At 42.2% G+C, this 18378-nt stretch overlaps 1 protein-coding gene across 3 annotated transcripts in view; it reads right to left on the bottom strand.

Moving 5' to 3' along the window:
- Nucleotides 1-2191: 2191 nt before the first annotated feature.
- The window catches only part of MFN1 (mitofusin 1), a 28787-nt gene continuing 12600 nt past the window's right edge, over nucleotides 2192-18378 (bottom strand). For all 3 annotated transcript variants that reach the window (XM_087965376.1, XM_087965377.1, XM_026666717.2), the window contains 13 exons: nucleotides 18119-18227; nucleotides 16106-16213; nucleotides 15367-15520; nucleotides 15145-15212; nucleotides 10850-10971; nucleotides 9366-9492; nucleotides 8456-8560; nucleotides 7436-7538; nucleotides 6554-6783; nucleotides 4864-5016; nucleotides 3750-3946; nucleotides 3510-3644; nucleotides 2192-2540 (listed from right to left, as the gene is read on the bottom strand). In XM_087965376.1, the coding sequence (XP_087821502.1) occupies nucleotides 2462-2540; nucleotides 3510-3644; nucleotides 3750-3946; nucleotides 4864-5016; nucleotides 6554-6783; nucleotides 7436-7538; nucleotides 8456-8560; nucleotides 9366-9492; nucleotides 10850-10971; nucleotides 15145-15212; nucleotides 15367-15520; nucleotides 16106-16213; nucleotides 18119-18227 (1690 nt within the window). In that variant the 3' untranslated portion in view covers nucleotides 2192-2461. The remainder of the gene's footprint in view (nucleotides 2541-3509; nucleotides 3645-3749; nucleotides 3947-4863; nucleotides 5017-6553; nucleotides 6784-7435; nucleotides 7539-8455; nucleotides 8561-9365; nucleotides 9493-10849; nucleotides 10972-15144; nucleotides 15213-15366; nucleotides 15521-16105; nucleotides 16214-18118; nucleotides 18228-18378) is intronic.

The following is an 18378-nucleotide window of genomic DNA, read 5'->3' as shown; positions in this document are numbered from 1 at the left end:
GGAACTTTAAGAACTCTGGACTTGTAACTCCCATAATTCCTCAGCCAGTCATGCTGACTGGGCAATTCTGTGAGTTGACGTCAGGCATGATATTCTTCCGATTAAAATCGAATTCCTATTAAAATCGAATTCGGTTTTTTGGGAATCGCCCCTCCTTTCCCCCCACCCCTTCTTCTCTTCCTTCCCCTCCCCTCGGAGGCCCTGAGTCAGGAGTTGCTGGCGCGGCTCCGTGCGGTTCCAGTCCAGCGTTGCCTCAGGAAGGGAAAGGCAAAAAGGAAGAGCCGCGGCGGCGCTTTGCAACGGCAGCAGCGGCTCCTGGTTTTGCCTTTCCCTTCCCGAGGCAACGGGACTGGAGCCGCGTGGAGCTGCGCCGGCGGTAGCAACTCCTGACAGCCCCAGCCGGATACCTGAGCAGAGCCGGGCGGTGCGGCGCAGGCCGCTGAGCGGCAGGAAAAGGGAGCTGGGCCAGCCACAGACCAGCCTCCGTGCAACACGCCGCCGCCCGGCCCGGCGAGGAAAGCAGCGGGCGCTCCCGGGCACGCGGCGGGGGTCTCTTTGTCCGGCCCGTTTTTTTTCCAGAGAGGAATATCATGGTTGGTTGACGTCCACACGTTCCCAAAGTTAAGACGCCTCTAGAATAGAACAATGGTTTTCATCCTTGCTGAGAAATCCTGGGAGTTGAAATCCACATATCTTTAAATTGCAAAGCTTGAAAACATAGAGGTTTTAATATTCCCAACCAGATGTCTACTGAGCATTTTCCATTTTAAAGACATTTCTGGAAGCTCATAGGAGGATGTAAATAATGTATGTATGACGTTTTTATGCCCTGCTGAAGAGACTTTCCTAGAAAGAAGGGATATTATTCAGTAATTTCTTTGCTCTATTTTAAATTTCTTCCATGCTAAAATCCTGGAAGGAAAAATGGCTGCAATTTTTTAACCAGTTTAGTTGTGTATGGTTCAAGTTGTCGTTTTGTTTAACATCTCAGTAAATGTCACTGGTTCCATCTACAATTACTGTATTGATCTGACATAAGAACAGAAGCATTCCACATTAAACATTCAGAGAATAATACAAGAGTTGCCTTTTGTTGAACAAGGCAGAAATTTGAGAAAACTGCTAATGGTGTTACTAACTCTTTGTATCTTAGGAATTCTTACCGAGCCTCACCACAACACCCAATATTTTTTAAGAACTGAAGTTAATTTTCACTGTGTTCTTTAATTAAAATTACTTCCATGACAATTATGCTGCAAAGAAAGTCTTTCATATATTAACACATAAATGATGTAATTCAAAAGCAGTAGAAAGTACCAACCAAAAATTGTCATGAGAAGATAGAAAAGCAGGGAAATGCCTTCTGTTGGGTCAACCATTATGACATCCCATCAGCATAGAAAGAATAAATGGACCAGGAACACCATGTGTGGGTTTCCAAAATTGATTTGAGACATTAACCCCTGACGTTAATCTTAAAGACATTTCAGCTGTGAAACTAAAGGAAGGAAGGATGTAAATAGTACCTGGAAGCAGCTATAATCCTGGGAATCTTTTTTTAAAAATACATAGTTTAGAAACTGCAAGAAATTTAACTACTCATTAATGGTTTGGGCTGTACTTGCACCTGAGTTTTAGCTATCTGAGCATTATACCAGTCCTGAATTGAAATGCTGATAGGCATGTGGCAGAGTGGCATGTTAAATTTTGTAAGGCTAGATACTATCCTGTTCACCACTATCAATTATGATAGTAGTCTCGTTTCCTAGATCTTTTTTTGAGAAAAGTTTGCCTGCCTAACAAAGGTTATTCTGAGAAGTAGCGAAAGTACACCCAGACTTTTCTGCTAAATCAATCTGATTTGAGCCAGGAATGCCCTCAGTAAAAATATATAGCTTTAAATATGCCACTTTGAAGATTTAATTAATCTTTCGGCCAAATGAAAATCCTAGAATGGCATCAGGAGAACTGATTGTCTCTGCATCCAAACACTACAAATCTCTTTCAAAAATTGGCAACATTCTGTAATAATGTATTGGTTTGTACAAGAGTCTTTGAAAAAAAAAATCAGCACTCCTTACACAGAGCATTGCAGTTAACAAGAATATGATAATAGGATTGGTATGAACCAAGATTTGTCCTGGATGCCAGAAAGAGGAGCTGACTTGGTGTAAACATTTATACAAAATACTACAGGTCTCTTTGTTTATTTTATATAACTTTTCTTTTTACATTTCCAAATAAATTTTCATATACTACAGTAGATACAAATTAGTTCATTTTATGAAAAGTTGCAAAATGATTCAATCAATAGTAAATACTGCTTCCTTGCTGAGTTCTTGGGCACAATTCATTAGCCTAAGTATCAGAACGGCCAGGTGGCAACGGAGAAACCGAGTAGTCAAAGCAGCAGGAAAAATTCATGTGACTAAATCCCTGTGAGGGAAACAGTGCTAATCTTTTAAATTCCACTCTTCTTTTTCTGGAGAAAATCCTTTGAAAAACAGTCAAATTCATCTTCAAGACAAACAGCTTTCTTCCTACAAAACAAAAGGAGGAAAACAATTAGTCCTCCAGGGACCGCAAACATTAACAATACCTAAATCAGTTTGAGAGAAACTGGTGAATTAGTGTTTGAAATAAAAAAGTAATTAAAATTAAAAGTATCTCTCTAAAATGAATCTAACTGAGACACAGGTACCTATTCATTCTCATACTTGAGAGGTGCAGTGGCTCAATGATGCTGGAGATGGCAGAGTGAACTCTTATCACTCGCCTCAGCTTTTGTCCATTAGTAGTTCGAAAGCATGTACTGTGCAAGTAGATGGATAGGTACCACTTTGGCTGGGAGAGAAGTTGGTGCAGGCAGTCAAGGGCTCTGAACCTTCCCAGTTGCGATGCCCACTTGCGAGGCACCTCCAGGAATGGAGGGGGCCTTGAGTGATGCTGTAGATCAGGGGTGTCAAACTCGATTTCTTGGCCACTCAGGTGGGGGGGGCGCCCGGGGGGCCGGGCAGGGCTGGCGCCCCGGCTGCGGGCCAGCTTTGGCCGGGGCAGATCTGGCCCCGCCTGTTTGCCCTCTTATGGCCTCTGGCCCCCTTGGAGCAAAGCCAGCTCGCCCTCCTGTGCTGCACCATCGGAAGTTCGCAAGTGTGTCTTATAACAGGGCTGGTACCTTTGCAAGGCATACTACTACTCTGCAACAGCACTGGTCTCCTGGTTACTGTAAACAATGCCACATGCTAATAATAAAGTAATTTTAAAGTTCATATACAGAGCACATTCACTTACAATTTCCAGGTGATAAATAGATACGGATGAATGAATGCATGGATGGATGGATATATATATATATATATATATATATATATATAGAGAGAGAGAGAGAGAGAGAGAGAGAGAGAGAGAGAGAGAGAGAGAGAGATAGAGATAGATAGCCTGGAAACTAAGTGTTCATTTGTCTGCTATTCCTAATCTTTCACCCAAGGCACTGACACTCCTGAGCTTACCGTAGATGCTTGGAGGTGTTCTGGATTTTTTCTAGCTGAGTAATTTTTTGAGACAGTTGTTCAATCTCCTTCTCCAGTTTGGTTTCTGTGATATCAACCTGCTGGCAGAGGCGAGCAAACGTGGTGGCCATTTCCCTAGGAGAGAAAAATGCCAGGCACCAATCCATCAGCAGCCCAGGGATAATACCGCCCGGCTACCAGAGGAAGGGGTAATCCCATTACAAAACAGGTCAGACATACTGTTGCACCTGATGGCTACAATTGGAGCTGGTGAGGTTGATGATCTGTTGCAGCTTTTCTGTAGCATAGTTGACGAACTGTTGCTTGAAAGCCCGCTCTTTGGCTTTGGCTGTCCAAGTAAGCTTCTCATACAGGTACAACATCCCGTACATACTCAGCGAAAGAGAGATGACCTTCCAGCCCACAGTTCTCCAAACCTGGGAAGAGAACCACTTGGTCAAAAACCGTTCCAATCGGAAAACGTGAACCTTTGCTAGAAAAATCTTACCTTGGGTCGGAAAGAAGATACAAATTTTAAGGCTTATTAAGGTAATTTTTTTTCCTGTTTTTAATTTGAAGGTTTGCTACTTTCTTTTCTTAAAAAAAAAGAATGGCTACTTTTTAAGATTATACTTATCATGAAATTTTGAATTCTGCAATCTTGTGTTATGAACACTTCGAAACCAAAACAATGCAATGTTTTATTAGAGGAACCACAAATGGAAGAAGAAACCATTCGCTATGATACTTTTGTATATAAAAAAAGCGTTAAGCAGTGAGAGTTTGGAGGTAGAGGAGCTACACCTCACAGCAAGAAGATAGAGGTTGTGAATGGCCCATTATTTTAATTTTTGTAACGGCAAAAGAAACTTTCCACTTTTTCCACATGCATCTTTTAAGCAGGGAAGTTCTCTTCAGATATGTGTGAAGTCTGCTCATTTTACGTAGCCTGCCTATACTTAACTTGAGAGCTTCCTGCCTTCTGTTAAAAAAAGGATCTGCAGGTATCATGAAGGGTGAATTCGCAAGCCGGAGTCCCAACTATTGAGAGCGGTGAGTCTGCTCTCAACAGCATGGCTAGAAAAAAGAAGTCTTCGGGTGAGATATCCACATCCACATAATGTGATTTTGCTAGATAGCAAAACAGTTTTGTGCCACTACCGCTAAGAGTCCACCTTGCTATTCATCTAATGCAAGATCTATGAAATACGTTTTGGAAAAGACGGGACAGGCTCAGACTTGGAAAGATCAGTAGATCTTGACCCAGATCAGTAAGCTGTTTTAAGCAGAAGGGACTGGTATAAGACAGAACACGCTCCCCCCCACCCAAGGCAGAGATGGTGATGGTACTCACCAGACCCCCAAGGATGATAACCGTCATGGAAGTCCGAGATGTCAATGATGCCAAATTGGTGACCAAGGAAATCATGAGCTCCTCCTGCGAGGCACTCTCCGGGGTTAGACTGGGAACACTAGTGCAAGGAGTGGAGGCAAGAGATCTAGGAATCTAGGGAAGAAGAATGCAACCTGGGTCACCTCCTCTCTGGATTACTGCATTGTGCTCTACATCCAGAAACTTCACCCGGTCCACGGACAAGCCCTCTAGGTTTGCCCGTGTAATACCTCTGCCACGTAAGCGATGCAGGTTTCCAGTTTCTTGCAGGGTGCGATTCAAGGGGTTGGTTATGACCCTTGAAGACCTAAATGGCTCTCTGCAGGACCGTCTTTTCCTAAGGATATCTACCCACCTTACCAAGTCAGATAGGGTGGGGACGTTCCTATGTTCCTTCCTCTAAATATTATTTGATGAGAGTTGGGAGGTGTGCCCGTTATGTGGCAGCCCCGTGGAACCCCCTCTACCCCCACGTGGTCAGCAGGCCTCCAACCTTTTAGCCTTCCATAAGGCTTTAAAGACCTAGCATTTTGCCCCAAGCGTTGGGAGAATAACTACACATTAGAAGAGATTGGCGCCCAGCTTGGTTGCTTTCAATGTTTTAATAAATCGAGTTCTCTTTAAAATAGCAATAACATTTAGACTTATATACCGCTTTACAGCCCTCTCTAAGCGGTCTACAGAGTCAGCCTATTGCCCCCAACAATTTGGGTCCTCATTTTACCCACCTCGGAAAGATGGAAGGCTGAGTCAACCATGAGCCTGGTGAGATTCAAACTGCCAAATTGCAGGCAGCCGGCAATTTGATTTTATATCTCTTCTCATTTTTGACTGGGAACTGCCCAGAGTTGATTGAAAGATTTATAAATGTTTTTAATAATAAACTTTGCAGTAAGTCTGCCCAGGGGAGGGAAATTGGAGACAGCTGGATTATTCATAAAAGCTCCCCATTTGTGCATTCATGAGCCAATCAAATGCTACTAAGGGCATCAACTTTGGGGAAGAGTCTCGTTCTCTGTGCAAAATGATGTCCTCCTATTTCATCAGAAGCATCCTTCTGAACAATGAGTGGTGCGGTGGCCTAGAGGTGGAGCTCTCGCCTCACAATCAGAGGCTGTGAGTTCAATCCCAGGTAGAGGCAGATTTCTCTCTCTCTGGGCACATTGAGAATGTTATCGGCTGAACGAAACTCCACACTGGTGACAGAAAGGGCATCTGGCCATTAAAACACTCTGCTAGCTCCATTCAGTTGCCCAGACTGCACCCCACAAGGGATTATGGGGTCATTAAAAGGAGGTGGTGATGATCCTTCTGAACAGTCAAGTACAACCCCTGGGCACTCGGGTACAACAAGGTTCCCTATCACTGTTTCTGGGAGCTGTTCACAATCATGAGCCGTGACTGGTCCGCTGAATGATCTCCAATATTCAAGTCTACTCTGTCATTTGCATATAGGAACACCATCTATACCAGGGCTCTTCAAGCATGATCACTTTAAGACCTGTGGAGTTCAACTCCCAGAATTCCTCCTCCAGTCATGTTAGCTCGGGAATTCTGGGAGTTGGAAGTCCACAAGTCTTAAACTTGCCAAGTTGGAAGGCCCTTGATCTATACGTACAAGCTCTAGAGCGAAACCATCTGAAGTACTCACCGCAAGAGCCGGTTCGGCCATGGTGAGCAGGACCCGATGGGCATGTTGAGGTCCTAGGAAGCGACTAACAAGAGCCGTCCAGCCCAGGGAGAAGCGAAATGTGATATCCTCTTGAAAATCCGAGCAAAGGGTGTTGCAGTTCAAATCGTAGCTCAGGTCAAATTGCCGGCATGGAATCAGCAAATGGAGCTTGTTCTGGACCTCCAAAGGCAAGAGGGGCTGCAGATTTTCTGGGGGGGGGGGGAGCATTGAGTGAATAAAGCACATTAACCAATTTTTAGAAATAGGGAGACAATCATGCCTGCCTCCCCAGAAATCCAGACCTAAACAATAAGGATGGCATTATTTAGACATAGAACCTAGAATAATAGAGTTGGAAGAGACATCTTCTAGTCCAACCCCTTCCTCAAGCAGAAGACCCTATACCATTTCAGATAAACGATTGTCCAGTCTCTTTTTTGAAAGCCTCCAGTGATGGAGCACCCACAACTTCTGAAGGCAAGCCATTGGTTGATCGCTCTCATTGTTAGGAAATTTCTCCTTAGTTCTCGGTTGCTTCTCTCCTTGGTTAGTTTCCACCCATTGCCTCTCATCTTGCTTTTTGGTGCTTTGGAAAATAACTTGACCCCTTTGCCTTTGTAGGATATTGGAACACTGTTATCATGTCACCCCTGGTCCTTCTTTTCATTAGACACTAGACATACCCAATTCCTGTAACCGTTCTTTGTATGATTTCTTAAGACCTGCTTAAGAAACACCAAATGCAAAAACTAAAGGCAAGAGTTGGCTCTTGAAATGAATTCCATATACAGCCACCCAATTATGCACCATGATGAGGGGAGGGGAGAAGTGAAAGGGCTGTATTTATTCATTCTTCTTTACCAATAATTTCTTGCTGGGATTGATGCATAGAGCTGTTGACTTCGCTGGAGCACCGGTCTGCCAGGTTCCTTCCCAATCCTTCCTCTAGGTGCTTGCTGAGTTCCTGGCGAAAGGAAAATCATGAGCTTTTACCATGAACCCAGGTTTATTACTTTCGCTAAAACATCACACGTTTACGTAACGGGCCAGTTCTCGACTCTACGTATTAACCTCACAGGAATTGGCACATATGATGCTCAAAGACCGTATTTTGCAGAGTATAAGACGCACTTTTTCCACCCCCAAAAGTGGGTGCAAATGTCTGTGCGTCTTATGCAGGGAATGTTGCTGAAGTCCTGCCCACCCACCGACCTCCACCCTTTGGCCTCTGCCTCCCAACAATTTGCCTCCTTTTGCAGCAAACAGCCTGTTTCAGCTTCAGCACAGCCTGATTAGCATAAGCAGCTGATGGTCAGTTGGAATGGCCTCCTGACGATCAGCTGTTTCAGGCTGCAGGGATTGCCATCAGCTATTGCCGCCTCCGCATGCCCCGTTTTTGGCCTCCGTGACCCCCATTTTCCACCAGTTCCGATCCCCACTGCCTGGAGCAGGCTGAAAATGGGTGTGCAGAGGCCGAAAGCAGGTTGCAGAGGCTGAAAATGGGGCACGTGGAGGTGGCAATAGGTGATGGCAATCCCTGCAGCCTGAAACAGCTGATCGTTCGGAAGGCTGATCCAACCAACAATCAAATGCTTGTGCTCATCAGGCTGCGCTGAAGCTGAAACAGGCTGTTTGCTATTTGCTGCAAGGAGGCAAATTGCTGGAAAGCAGATTTTATTTTTCTTGTTTTCCTCCCCAAAAGCTAGTTGTGTCTTATACTTCGGAGTGTCTTATACTCCGAAAAATACTTGTGTCTTATACTTCGGAGTGTCTTATACTCCGAAAAATACTTGATATGCGAGTTATACATACAAACACACAAAACCAATCCATAGAAATCAACACTAACCAAGGAATGCAAAGCCAATGGACAGAACTTACACTTTTATAAAGTTTCAAAACTTGTGGAGATGGATGGAAATCAGAGTTAAACTCATCTACCAAAACTGAAAGCCGACAGATTTCATCAGTCATGGCAGAAGACACCTAGAAAACATGACACATTAAGATCAGGAGAAATGAGTGACATCTCTTCACTACTACCTGACATCTCCTTTGGAGCCCTGCAAAGTAGGCCAATAATCACTTCCAAAATAAAAGGGAGGGAGGAAATATTTGATGTAAGATAGCAGCCTGCCTCAAATTACTAAAGAGATTTTCACTACTTAGCCTACAATAATTATAGTAAAGAAAAGGCATACTTAATTGTCCATGTATTAACTGCAGCTAGAATTGTATTTGCACAAAATTGGAAAAGTGAAAAGATTCCGACAGATGAGAATGTGATCAGGAAAATATTAGAATGTGCAGAAATGGAACAGGCTAACACTTGCAATTAAAGAAAAGGAACAAACTGAATATTATATGATATGGGAACTATTTTATCAATGGCTAGAGAATAAATATGGAAATTAGAAATTAAAAAAAATTAGCGAAAAATAGTAAGCATGTGAATAAGAATTAAATATGCCAAGATGGGGATTGTTATAATAGATATATTATAAATAGTAGTATAAAGGAGGAATAGAGTATTAATACTATAGTAATGAACATGTATCAAATGTAATTGTTATTGCACAAGGTATTTGTACCCAGACGACACACTGTTTAAATGGAAGATGGATTGTTTGTATAAAATAAAATAAAAAACTTTAAAAAATAATTATTTTGTAGTGGTGAAGCAGGTACCGACATTACTAAAAGCTCAATAAGGACCTGACAAATGAACTAGTTGTGTGTGGAAAACTGGCTGCTGTGAATGGAGGTAGGGATCCAGGACTTGGTTATTTACCTTGTTGGCAACTTCTTCGGTAACATCTTTAATTTTCTTCTTAACCTCGTCTGTTAAAAGGTTGAGCTGGTTTCGTACAAAGTCCAACCTGTCCTTATGGTCTTCTCGTTCTTCCATTGAATGCACTCTTGAGGCAGGAGAAAAGCAGCCATCAACCTCTGGTGGACATAAGCTCAGACTAGCAGTGGGGCTACCCACCCTACTAGGTAGATTTCAGTCAAAATTAAAAGCAAGGAGACCAATTCAATTTGCAGCTCAAATCAGCTTTAAGACTGTTTCTCTCCTCTGGCCTTAATCCTGATCCTTTGAGCAACGTGCTTAACATTGATATTAAAGGGGCACATATGTCTTTTCATTATCATGTGACCCAGATAATATTGTAGACTAATCCCTGCCTGGGAGGGAAAGGAAGCCAGACATTAATTAACTTGGAAGGCAGAACCTGGAGTTGGAGTACGGAAGGAACAGACAAAGCAAGCACAGAATTCTTTTGCAAGTCACATGTGGCTGGATTCTGTAGCCATTACTCTTCACTCAGATATTTCCAGAGCTAGCCTGCCTTTTTCTAAAAGGAACCTCTCTTTAATTTTTTTGTATTTGTTATTGCTTACTAGGACTGTGAGTAGCATGATTTGCCTCCCACTCGGAAGGTTGAGAGTTCAATCCTAGGTAGCTGGTAGATCGATCTCGCTCAGTGCACAAAGAAAAAAAAAATCTGCTGTGAACTCCACTTAGGCGTCAGGAAGAGAACCTGGCCAATAAATTCTCAGCTCCACTGAGTCGCCCCAATGTCACTGAGTTGCCCCAAGTCTACCCCAAATTAAAGGATTTCAGTACAGGGTCATTAAAAATGCTTCCCCCCACTTTAAAATGTGTTTATTGTTGAAGATTGAGGGTTGGACTAGCTGACCTCCAGGCTCCGCTACCAACTCAATGATTCTATGATTCTACCCCATAATATTTATATGTTTAGTGCCAATGTCAGTTTTTGACTCCTTGCAACTGTCTGGACTATTCACTGTAGCTTTCTTAGCAATGCTTTCCAGAAGTGGTTTGCCATTGCTTATTTCCTAGGACTGAGAGTGAGTGACCAGCCAAAGGTCACCCAACTGGCTTCCTGCCCAAGGTGGGACTAGAACTCCCAGTCTCCTAGTTTTGAGCCTGGTAAATTAACCACTACACCAAAGTGGCAACCCATTTTAAAGGGTTTTTTAAATTATCACCCACTTACAAACGACTTGTTGCTCCCCAATGAAGAAAGGGTGGCACAGAAATAATATTAACAACAATAAACATGACTTGGAGATCGCTTGGTGTTCCCATGGGACTATAGGAACTTGGCAATGGGCAAATCCGGTGTTTGCAGGCAATGCTTTCCTCATCGGTTCTACTCACCTCCTACTCATGGGGGAGAAAAGGTCAGGGCAACCTGGTGGCTTTGTCCAGTTTTGATCAACAAGGCAAAAGCAACAGGAGAGGCCTACCTTTGATGGGCTGCTGCCACATTTACGTTGTCCATAATGTTTTTCACAGTCTCGAGGATCTGTTTAGCTCTGATAGTGTGCTGCTCAAACTTGGTTTTCACAGCTGACTGCGAGATACACTCCTGCGAGGGGCCCAAGCCACAACACACATTACTGCAATTCCGTCACCAAAAACACTTGGGAATTTCGAGCTTTCAGAGAATGCTCTGATGCGATTATAGGTATACGTATGTATAAAATAAAGCAAACGGGATGGGGGAGGAAAACAAAAGACATAGAACAACAAAAGAAAGACAAGCAATAACCAAAATCCCAACTCTAGAGCAGTGAAATCCTGCTCTCTTTTACAGTTCAGCTAACAGTAATGTGTAGAAAGTAAAAAGAACAATAAAGGCAACAATTAACAAAAAAAAATCCACTTAACGCGAGCATTTGGGAATCTCAACAGAATTGCCTGCCAAGGGTGATTTTTATTACGGTTTAGATGAACTGAGAAGCTAATGGGAAAATGAGGAGAATGCATATATTGGAGGTGTTCACAGGATATGTAATGCACATTAAATGGGAGGAGCTTCAATTGTGCCACAGTGGCTGCCATTTTGACTTTTTTTTCCACATACACTGTGGACACTCTTGGCGTATGTTCTGCAATTACTAAGACTGGATAAATGCATCTGGATTTCCTTGTGAATGCGTTCTTGAAAGTCTGCAGCTAGAAGTAGCAATAGCAATAGCACTTAGGGTTATATACTGCTTCACAGTGCTTTACAGCCCTCCCTATGTGATTTACAGAGTCAGCATATTGCCCCCAACAATCTGGGTCTTCATTTTACCGACCTCGGAAGGATGGAAGGCTGAGTCAATCGTGACTTGGTGAAATTCGAACTGCCAAACTTCTGGCAGCTGGCAGTCAGCAGAAGTAGCCTGCAGTACTGCATTCTAACCACTGCGCCACCACGGCTCTTGCAAGCTTTGGTTTTTGAATGATTTGGATCATAGGAAACAGCTGGTTTGACTATTAGTCTTCTCTAATGCAGAACCTTCTACCTTGGGATTGGCTCTCCAGAGTCTCCATCACTCCCCCTGAGAACTATCTGAGGTCCTTCAGGATGGAGAAATCCTGAGGACCAGCTTCAAGGACTGCATGATGGTCCTTGCCCACATACCACAGAAAGGGGAAGGATAAATGGATTAATGCTTCCTGCATCCATACATAATGGCTGGAGTATCTCCCACATGGCACAGGCTGAAGACACATTGATCTAACAGCCATGCTGATGCTATAATAATCTGATTTCTGTTCATGAAAGAAAGCCATCTCGAAATTCCTACATGTGAAGTTTTCACCTCCATGTAAGTGTAACAAATAAACCTGTCTTGCAAGAGGATGTTTATATTATTCACATGAAGACAAGGTAGCCAAAAAGTCTGTGTAAACACAACAGAGTCATCATTGGTATGGAGGTTTTCTACTTCAGTGTTTCTCAACCATGGCTATTTGAAGACAGGTGGACTTCAACTCCCAGAATTTCTCAGTCAGCCATATTGGCTGAAGAATTCTGGGAGTTGAAGTCCTACCTTTCATTTAGTGGCCAAGGTTGAGAAACACTGTTTGAGTTTATTCTCTGGTTAGCTTAGGTTAAATGTCACCTTCAAGTTCTTATAGCAACATGAGGAATATAATGGCTCTTAAATATTTGAAAATCCTTTCTTGAAGGAAAAGTGCCTATTCAATTAAGAAGGTACAGGGTTACACCTGAACAGTTACTGGCAGTTCAGTAAAACCTTAAACAATTTATTCACCTGTTTACCAAGAGAAAGAGTTAATTTTCTTCCTCACTGCATTCTCCTAGACTCTTGAATGTATCCTAACAGAACTTAAAACTGCAGCTCACTCTCTCAACCTTAATAAGGGTTATGGCAAAAAAAGAGAGTAAGAAACAAAGGAAATATAAAATAGAAATAATAGACAAGAGCCATTACACTCGACGAAGTAGATCTAGAAATCAGCAATGAAAAAGCAAGTGATTTGCATGAACAAGAGCACATTGTTAGAACTAGACGAGATTCGCAGGAAAAGTCCAATTCCAGGTCACCAAACAGGTAGAAGAAGGCAGACTATACAACAAGCAAGTCCATAGTAGGAAGCTATAAGAAACATTATACCTCAGAGAGAAAACAATAAAAGCAGACAATTAGTTCAAACAATCCCCCTCATTGACGAGATCAGGGCAGAGAGAGGTTTGTATTGGAGCAAGAAAACCTTTCAGCCAACAGTTTAAGAGTTCCATCTCTAGCCAGGGATGGCTTGGATATTCCCTGGACTTTGGGAGGCCTGGCTAAACACTGGTGTTTGGCTTTCTAAGCTGACCACAAATCCTAAAGCAAATCAAAAATGGGACAAAATATTTCTTAATTCTTTCCTTCAATGATGTCAATCATGGGTCCTTTAGGTCTTAAGAGATGATAAATAAGAGCCATGGCGGCACAGAGGTTAGAACGCAGTACTGCAGGGCTAAGTCACTGCTCACTGCCAGGAGTTCAATCCTGACCGGCTCAAGGTTGATTCAGCCTTCCGTCCTTCTGAGGTGGGTAAAATGAGGACCCAGATTGTCGGAGGCAAAAATGCTGACTCTGTAAACCGCTTAAAGAGGGCTGTAAAGCACTGGGAAGCGGTATATAATTGCTATTGCTATGGCTATACAGCAAATGTGATCGTTTATAACAGGGGTCTCCAACCTTGGCAACTTTAAGACTTGTGGACTTCAACTCCCAGAATTCCTCAGCCTTGCAAGCTGGCTGAGGAATTCTGGGAGTTGAAGTCCACAAGTCTTAAAGTTGCCAAGGTTGGAGACCCCTGGTTTATAACAATAGCACTTAGACTTATATATCACTTCATAGTGCTTTACAGTCCTCTTTAAGTGGTTTACAGAGTCAGCCTATTGCCCGCCACAATCTGAGTCCTCCTTTTACTGACCTCAGAAGGAAGGCCGAGTCAACCTTGAGCCAGTCAAGATGGAACTCCCGGCAGGAGAATGCAGAGTTAGCCAGCAATGCTGCATTCTAACCACTGAGCCACCAGTGCTGTGCAGGCTGCCTGGTTATTCCGTTAGTTAGGTTTTCTCCTGCAGACGTCTACAGCCCTTCATCCCTTTTTCAAAGAGGCCTCCTCTCCACCCATTCCATATTTCTCTTCCTAGGGATGCCGAGAATCGATTTTCATGCACAGAGAAGATTCCTAGAAAAGGCATTAGCAAAGCATTCGTAACACTACGGTTCTTTCGAGACAACATTCAAGTTCCTTCTTAAGTCAAGAATTTTAATTCCTGACGCCTTGACAGGAACTGAATCAGGAAAACATGATTGTGGTGTATCTCTTCCTCCTCCTCTTTTATTTTTTTAAACAGTATTTGCAAACTACCTCAGACAATGGTGATGCTGGCTGGACTGCCCCAAAAAGACAGGCAACAATATGACATACTGGCATAAGCAACAAGGCCAATGATAGTCAACAATACATATAGTCACATGGTCACCCAGCTTCTCCTTTTCTTAACCAGCCTCACTGAAATAAAATGAATGGCATTAAGGGTCTCCTGGAAGCTAACAAGGATCAGGCTAGTTCCTATTTTGTGGGAACTGCTTCTTCTGCAATGTCTCAGATCAACTTTTGCTGCCTCCTAGAACAGGGAAGAAAATGGCGGTCCTCCAATTTTTCCCCACACTATAATGAAGGCCATCCCTTACCATTGGGCTGCCAGTCCCACAGACCCCAGAAGCGTTTTAAGAATGATTATTTAGTATAAATTCACTCTTGGCTGCCAAGTATCGGACACAAGGAAGTACATCCGTTGTTATCATATTCAGAGTAAAACATTTAGGGAGAAAGAAGGAGGTCAGTTACGTCATGTTTTTTATGACTGAGTCTGAAAAAAAAGAAATTGTGTATCCCCAGGAATAAAATGTCTGCCCTGGACAACACAGAAATGTAACAGGCCTAACCTAGAAGCATCTTCATCACTCTATGATAGAAAAACAGTTGAGTTCTCTTGACTTTCTGACATACAAGATAGTCACTGGAAGAGAACAGTAGTACACTTTGCACTAATGTGCAAAGTTAGCCAAATGTTAAGAGTCATTCATAATTATTTGAATGCAGCTCTCTTCTGACTCTCTAAGCAAACCCACCAAGCTCAAGATAAATTTCTTTCTGTAGATAAACCTGGAATGAAGAGACCTATGGATGACATATACATAGGTCCACTCAATCTGATTTAGATACTCTGGAATTTTACCTCAAATATTTTTTCAAAATGTTGGAATTCCTGGAACCGTATCTGAAATCCCTCGGCGATTGCGCCACCTACAAAAGCACAAAACAGAGTGGATGAACAATTTATTGAAGCTGCAGGAGCCTTTTGAAAGATGGGTCTTCTGGGTGGAAAAAAACTAGCCAACCTTCAAAAGATGTTAAGGACCATCATCGCTAGAAAGTGGACCTAACATACACTACGCACCTCCCTCAGGCATGCCCTGAGCTTTGTGTTTCCTTGCACTGAGAACTTCCTTGGCTGAAACAAAGAAAATTCGGTTTTGGGCCTCAGAACGGTCCACAACCCTGAGCTCATCCACCAAGAAAGTCAGGCAACGTTCCATGTGCTGTTTGCGTACCTGCAAAATGACAATGAATAGTGCATGGGATCATCAGTCAGTCTCCCATCCCTTTACAAAACACAAAAAGCACCTTTTATTTGCTCCATACCTCCCCTTGTGTGGCTTACTTTGGAAAGAAAATGTCTTGAATTTATGAGATTTCCTTGACTGTCACCTTAAATCAGGGGTGTCAAACTCAAGGCCTGCAGGCTGGATCCTGTCTGCGGGGTACTTAGATCTGGCCAGCGGAGTTGCTCTCGAAATAGCGAAGGACTGGCCCACAGTGCCTCTGCCAGCAAAAACGGAGCTCAGAAGGGCCGCACACAGTCCTCCCGAACTACATTTTCGCTGATAGAGGGTTGCAGAAGGCTGTTGCGGCCGAAAACGGAGCTTGGGAGCCTGTTTTCACTGGCAGAGTACTCGGACCACCACAGGTGCCCCCGACACTAGTGACGTTGAACTGGCCATGCCCCTCAGAGGTCAAACACAACCCTGATGCAGCTGTCAATGAAATTGAGTTTGACACTCCTTCCTTAAATGAATGTAAGCTCTTAAGTACCCATCAACTCCTTTTCCCCAAAAAATTACAAATCTGTAACTCACATCCTCCATGTATTCAGGTTCTGATGCAGAAGCATCCCAGCGGTTGTTCAGGATGAAAATGTTTGGTTTAGAAAGTTTTTCGTTCACTTTGTGGAAAAACTGTTTCTCCTAAAATAGAGAGTTACAAGTATGGATCTAGATATAAACCGCCTTTTTATGACCCTATCCCTCAATTCGGGGTAGAGTCGATATAGACAGACACAGATCTATTGAAAGAGCTTTGGGGATCAGCTGGTTCTTCATCAACTTGGCAAAGAAGTTTCATTACTTTCATTCTTCTGCAGCACTACTTCTAGGAGGCCCACAGAAGAGCTGTTTACAATCATTTTAAGAACTGATGACTGAAATAGTATTTTATCTCCCCTTTTTACTTTATTTTAGTTCCCTTCTTTCAGATTAGCCAAGCCCGAGACAAGCCACCGTGGAGCTTCTGAACTTCATTTCAGAAATAAAGATTTCTGAGTTTTTAATTGACTCGCAGAATCATAATTCTGCCTGGGATCCAAGTGCAAAGGAGATACAAACATAATCTCCTAACTTCACTCAAATTGATCACTCAGCAGCAGACAGCTAATCGAAGTTTCAGTCATGCTGACCTTCAATTTAAATTTTGTCCCAATACATTTCCAAAACATCTGATGTTTTACATTGTAAAGATCATACTTTCCAGCTAAGAATTCCTGTTACTTTTCCACTGTATAAAATCTTCCAAAGAAGCTTAAAATTAGAAATCATCAAAAATGAAAAGAAACAACTATAAAAGATAAAACAGAGAGCAAAAATAGGAGTCCCTGAAAAGCTATTTGCCTTGTAATTTATAGTTACACCCTATAATTACATCCTATAATTTATACCCTCCTGTGTATGATTTTTCTCTTCAAATTTTACACTCTAAATTTTCTTTTCAGAAGGGAAGAAATGTTTTTACACAAAGAATCTGCAGTCCAGTGCACACCTCCTTCAGACTTAAGTTTCAATGAATACAGTGGAATTAATTCCCAAGTGAACATTTATTGATCAGCAAAATCCATAAACCCGTTTTGTGCTAACATTGAGATGATCCCATACAATTGAAAAGAAGAATTATTTAGTCATCAATGTGGTAAAGACAGAAAAAGATAGGAAAAACTTAACAGAATAAAGAAACTAAAGAAGTTAGAACCGTCTCCTACTCAAAATAGGAATCTACATATAGGATAGTCCTCGACTTAAGACTGTTCATTTAACAAACATTCAATATTACAATGGCCTTGGAAAAAGTGACATGACTAGTACTTGCAATTATGACTCTTTCTTTTTTTCTTTCTTTCTTTTCTTTATTCTCTTTCTCTCTCTCTCTCTCTCTCTCTCCCTCTCTCTCTCTCTCTCTCACACACACACACACACAGAGTAACATGACTGCAAATTAGGCTCAGCAACCAGCTTGCATTTACAACTGGTTGCAGCATTCTGCAGTCACACGATCGTGATTTGCGATCTTTTTTGCTGCTTTCTGGCAAAAACAACCCAATTGGGGAAGTTGAGTTTGCTTAATGACCATGCAATTCACTTAACGACCATAGCGATTCTCTTAATGGCCATTGTAAATACTGTCATAAATTTGGGTCTGACTTGCTTACAATGACAATAGCTTATGATAAAAATTCTGGTCCCAATTGTGATCAAAAGTCAAGGGCTACCTTGTGTGACATTAAAAATTAATGGAAAATACTGTGAGAAAATGAAAGGTTTTAATTCAAGATCTCCCTAATATGGATCATGCTTAAATATCAGCTAACAGGAATATTCACTATGCTAGCTTAGAAGGGTGACGGGTGTGATAGAACAACACATTTAAACACAGATAAAAGATTCTTGACAGGGATATTTTATACCTACGATGAACTGTTGGATCGGTTGCCTCAAACTTAGAGGGTTCTTAGGAGTATTAAAAAAAGATATACCTTCTGCTTTGAGAAGAGGAAATATGAATAAAACAAATGAAGGGTTCCTTTAAAAAAGTTGAAGACTTACTGTATTCATGAGAGTTGATTCTGAATTAGCAACTAAAACAAAAACATCGGCATCCAGGCAGAATTTGTCAATCCAGGTGTCCAGCTCTGTGGTGACATCAGTACCTGGACTATGAAATGAGGGGAGGATGGAGTTACAGATGGAATTTGAAAATGTAGAAAAATATGGAAACATGTCACGCAATCATAGCTTATTAAAATAAATTCTGAATGTGTTTTTGGCTGTATGTAGAACATAGAACATAATCAGAGTTGGAAGGG

This window comes from Notechis scutatus, chromosome 4 (genome assembly GCF_049901735.1).
Source record: "Notechis scutatus isolate UNSWTSFEM ecotype Mainland chromosome 4, rNotScu1.2, whole genome shotgun sequence".
Classification (NCBI taxonomy): Eukaryota; Metazoa; Chordata; class Lepidosauria; order Squamata; family Elapidae; genus Notechis; species Notechis scutatus.
This window is presented reverse-complemented; position numbering and strand designations above follow the sequence as displayed.